At 42.8% G+C, this 5,238-nt stretch overlaps 1 protein-coding gene across 1 annotated transcript in view; it reads left to right on the top strand.

Moving 5' to 3' along the window:
- The window catches only part of NGLY1 (N-glycanase 1), a 43,588-nt gene extending 38,925 nt beyond the window's left edge, over positions 1–4,663 (top strand). Inside the window, exons 11-12 of the mRNA XM_014518769.2 lie at positions 2,021–2,198; positions 3,980–4,663. Of these exons, the coding sequence (XP_014374255.1) occupies positions 2,021–2,198; positions 3,980–4,155 (354 nt within the window). The 3' untranslated portion in view covers positions 4,156–4,663. The remainder of the gene's footprint in view (positions 1–2,020; positions 2,199–3,979) is intronic.
- Positions 4,664–5,238: the final 575 nt, after the last annotated feature.

The following is a 5,238-nucleotide window of genomic DNA, read 5'->3' as shown; positions in this document are numbered from 1 at the left end:
GCAGGAATTTGCTAGTAATTCCATTAGGGATTTTCCTAACTGAATATTCTTGATAGAGAATAAAAATTTTGCCCCTTAAATCTATAATGTTTATAATATTGACTTGTTGGTTACAGCTGCTGGAGTTAAGAGGTTGACAGTGCTTTTGTTTTAAAGACCTCATACCCTAGATACAGTAAAGAACCCTTGTAATGTCAGCATTAGGGATCCTGGTTTTCTCCATTTAAAAATCGCAAATTCTCTTATTTAAAAAAAACCCCAAATCCATGATTAAAATAAAATGTCACTATATATGTAAGTATTAACTGAACAATGCTTTATTGATATATTTACAATGTTAAAGCAATTTGAAAGCCTAACAGTGCCTCAATCACTGTAATAAAGTAAATTCTAAATACCTATACATTTTGGCATTTAATTATGACTTTTTTATCATGGAAAATCACAGCTCCTTCTGCCTGCTTCGCTCACCAGGATTCAGGTCCAGGCCTCTCACTCCCCACCCACAGCCCTGCTGGTGCCTCACTTTCCCCACCTACAGCCCACCCTGGCCCCCCCAGTCCTGCCAGAGGGGGTCCCTAGCTGCCAGGGCTGTGGGGCCAGGGACCCAGGTCTGCATCCCCCTGCCCCCTGCAGCAACACCCGGGCCCTGGCTGCCACATGTGGGACGCAACAGCTGCTGCAGTGGTATCGAGCGTGGAGCCTGGCTCCCCCTCCCCCACAGGCAGCACATCCAGACCACAACTCCGTGCCACTGCCCCTGCTGTCGGGCAAGCATGGGGCACAGGGCACTTTGCTAGGGTAGCGCAGGGCTTGCAGCAGCAAGGAGCTTCCCTGCCTGGCCCCACTCTGCCCTGCTGCACCAAGTTCCACCCGCTGGGCTGCAGAGACCCTGGGGGGAAGGCAGCAGGGCGGGAAGCCCAAGCTGGCAGCAGGCAGCCCACCCCAACCCTGCACACACATCTGGGGGGCACGTGTCCCCCCCTGGCTTCCCTGGGAGTGTGCACAGCAGTGGGGAGCCAGCCCCACCCCCCTCCATCCTGACCGTCACTGGGGCCCTGTGGCCCCACATTCCAGCACCAGGCCCCAAGCCCCATATACCTCCCCACCTGGGCAGTAGCCCCAGCTCTGCCCAACTCCCTCCGTCCCTCCCTTCCTCCCTCTCTCCCTATGAGAGCCTCAATCCCCCCTGCCCACCCCCGACTAGACTTATCTGCGGGAGCTGCTCCCCAGGTTGCCTGGTGGCCATGTGCATGTACGAGCACATATGCACATGGCGCCCCCCTGCCTGACTGCCCTTCTTTCACTCCCGCCAGTCCCTTGCAGGCTAGAACTCTGCCAGCCTGCAGAGAGCTCTTTGCAAAAGTGGAAAATCCACATGTTTCTCTGTTAAAATGAAAACCCTGCATTTTTCTCAGTTAAAAGTGGAGATCTGTGGGTTTTTTCCCATGGGAAATAGAAAACCCAGATCCATGATCAATATATAGACTCTAGTTTTCAGGTGTACTGAATAAATGCTGAGCAAACTGGATGAGGGAGTCAAAAAGAACAATATTCACATCCTCAGTCTTGCAGCCTTATCCCTTTTTCCAAGTACTGTATTTACTTAGTTCTAAGATGAGGTCTGTCCCCCATCACTCACTGTCCCCCCACCTCATGCATTTAACATGGCACTGAAAATCAGTATCATTGAGGATCACTGTAGTATCCTAAATACTTAGAGTAGGAGAATTTAATAGTCTGAGCCCAAGGTACTTATGGCTAAAAGTCTACATATCACATGAAACAGTACAGGATAAAGTAAAATTTATTTAAAATGGACCCAATACCACTGTATAGACATCAGTTAAGAATTACAGTGATGCTCTATACAAAGTTTTACTATGTAGAGAATTATTTTTAGTGTCTATTATTTTACAGTAGTTCAAATTTGGTGTGCTTCTACAGTAGATGGCCCTTAATTTGATGAAGGCTGTGCATCCACATTTCAGTATGTTAACCATGTTCTCTTTCCATTTAGGTTTATTTAGCCCGAAAAGAAGGGTCGTCATCTGCTTATATCTGCTGGAAGTTTGAGTGTGGGTCAGTTGGTCTAAAAATAGACAATATTTCAGTTAGGACAAGCAGTAAGACATTTCAGAGTGGAAGAATAAGGTGGAAATTGCACTCTCCTACAGCAGAAATTGATCTTATTGGAGGTAAGTGTGACTTTTTTTATTCTTTTTTTTTTTAACTGTGTGCTATACGTGCTCTAAAATGTGAACATTAAAGAAGATTAAAATGCCAGTGCACTTGAAGTTTTTCCAACGATCTTTCTACAATGGATTACAAAAAACAGGGTAATACTGTAATCCAAGATTAGGTTTTTTTCAACATGGGACAAAAGTCCAGTTCATGGTTGGAGCAGGGGCAGGTGGCTGCTGCAGCTCCAACCCCAACCAGGGCTCAGGGTTGGAGCATGCTCCCCCACTGCTGCATACCCTCTTTCACAGCTCCGGCTCTGGCCCTACTGTGTCCCAAGGCACAGAGTATATATGCTGCCAGCAGACTTTAAAAAAAGCACTTTATCAGAAGAAGCAGCATGTTGCTTTGACTCAGCTCCACAGTGTCTGTATAAATTGGGTGCTTTACCAGGGCTCTTTGGCATTTTTTTCTAAAACTGAGTTTGTTGGCTACTAAATAAAAAGCACCCAAAAAAGCCCCACTAAAGTGCCCAGTCTATACAGATGTTGGGTGAGTCAGATCCAACTCACATTGCCTTTTCTGGGCATGTGCTGGGTGCAGGTGCACACTGGGTTTTAAATAAAGCACCATTTTGTTTTCTTTTTAATGTCTGCAAGCAGCCATAGTGGCTCCAGCCCCCCACCCATCCAAGCAGTAGTGGTGGCAGCTCTGTCCTCAGCTCTGGCTGGGCCCAGGGCCATCACTGCCCCAACCACTGCTGCCTAGCTGGATAGGGACCAAAGTCATCATATGTTCTGGGGTAGAGGGAGTCTAGGCAGTAGTGGGGAAGTGGCAAGGCAATGTACAATGGAGGGGAGCACAGGCACTGCAAGAGAGAAGCAGTAGCAACTGAAGGGTTCAGGTACTGCAGGTGGGTTAAGTGGTGTGGAGTCCACTTGACTTCTCCACCCCCAGCCTCCCCTCCCACCTGCCTTCCCACTACAGTGGTGTGGGCAGAACAAATTTAAGACAATCCTCCAATAATTAGATTCTATACATGGAATATTATAACAAAATTAGCCAATTGCCTGTCAAGAACAACAGGCAGGGCCTGAGGGGTGGCCAGGGACAGAGGCCTGTATGGCCCCAACCGCCCACCGGCCGGGCCCACTCCCCCTCTCCCCCTTCTGCCATTTCGGGGCTAGGGCTGGGCCAGTGGAACACTCTTGGAGCATGCCGATTGGCTGCTGAGACAGCCAATCAGTGCAAATAAAGCGTTACAAACAGACTAAGGTTTTTATAATATTTGAATATATACATTTTCTGTGTATAGAATCTAATTGGGGAGGGTCATCCTAAATTCAAAGCCATCTTGTATTCAGGTAAATACAATATATCATAAATTAGACTTTTTGATCTGTTGATGAAAAATTATATACAAAGGATTACTACTATATAAATGGCTAAATAAATCAATGACTAAATAAATTGTGATTTCTTCTGCCTAGTTTTGGTGGTGGACAAGGAAGGTCTAAAATTAGGACTCATCAAAACTCAAAGAATTCACAAGGTGTATGTCCTATTTGTGACAGGGACTCTCCAGTGTGTTTGTATGCAGCCCCAGTCCTGACTGCACCCTCTAGAGGACACTGTCAAAATACAAATAATAATTTGCAGTGGACTCCATCCATCCTTTGAATTACTAAGTATATTTGATAAGCTGTTAGTTAGGCTCTTAAATGTTCATAAGAGAAAGCCTTTTGAATGTTTGTGCAAGTTGTATGCAGCAGAACTTTACTTGTATTTTTTTCAACAGATAAAAGTCTTCGTTCATATTCAGATTTCTCTGGTACAACAGAAATTATTTTGGAAGCTGAACTAAGTGGAGGGGATGGTGATATTGCATGGCAACACACCCAGCTATTTAGAGAGAGCTTAAATGACTGTGGAGAAATTTGTTTGGAGATAATTATAAAACTCATTGACCTCTGAGAACCTAAGCAGAGGAAAAATTACATGGATTTCTTGTATGCTGTGAATACAATACAAGGACTTGATTGAAAATCACCATGGTTCATAATGATGGCAACCTATTTCCCATTTGCCAGTTTTCATTTGGCCATCCTGAAAATAATACATTTTATACTCTGAGTCCTGAAGAAATATCAGAATTTTATAAATGCAATTCCTATGTAAACTTGTACTTTATAGGTAGTGATCAAAATAAAAACATATTCATCCTGAGAACAAATGCAGATTTTAAGGTATTTAAAATTGATGTTCCCATTATCCACTTCCTCCAAGTGGAAGGGGTAAAATATTTTTTTGGAAATCAAAGCTAAGTTGTGAATGTAAAAGAAATTTTAAGTATGCATTTTAGGACTGATTTACTTCACATTCTCTACTGCTGTTCGGAGTTGCTATTTTCTGGTATATCTTATGTCATTGTTCATTTCAAAATATTTTAATTAATTATATAAAGGGTTATACTAGTCCCTCTCATTTCCTTTGTTTAAAAAGTTTTCAACATGGAAAAGCAAAAATGTTATTTTTTTTATATACCATAACAGCTGTTTTCGATAAACATTTTAAAGAAATTATAATAAGATTCTTTATATGTGTATATTGGGCTAAGTATTAAGTGTATATTGGAGTATGTTAGTATACAGGGAAATACTTTTACTTGCAAAATAACATTTAACATATACTTAGAAGTTCTGGCGTGGCCTATCATGTAAAATTAGAGACTTACACCTGGTAAAGATATAAATGAATTTTTATCCTGGAAGATACCTAGTTTGTTATACATATTTTTGTACCACATCAATCCATATTTACCACTTTTTTTTATTAGGCAGTATATAGAGTTGGTAGATTTTTAAGAAAAGCTTTCAGCCAGGAGACCAAACTAAGATTTCTAGTCTCGTTTTCAGTGGTTGAGAATACAGTCAGGTGCATTGTATTGACTCACTGTGGAGTGAGTGCTTGGATTCAGTAGTCCACAGCTGAGAATTGAGGTGGAGTACCAGTGTTGATTGTAAAGAGAGTTCTTCACTGTAAGGATGGTGACTACAG

This window comes from Alligator sinensis, unplaced genomic scaffold (genome assembly GCF_000455745.1).
Source record: "Alligator sinensis unplaced genomic scaffold, ASM45574v1 scaffold299_1, whole genome shotgun sequence".
NCBI classification, from domain to species: domain Eukaryota; kingdom Metazoa; phylum Chordata; order Crocodylia; family Alligatoridae; genus Alligator; species Alligator sinensis.
This window is presented reverse-complemented; position numbering and strand designations above follow the sequence as displayed.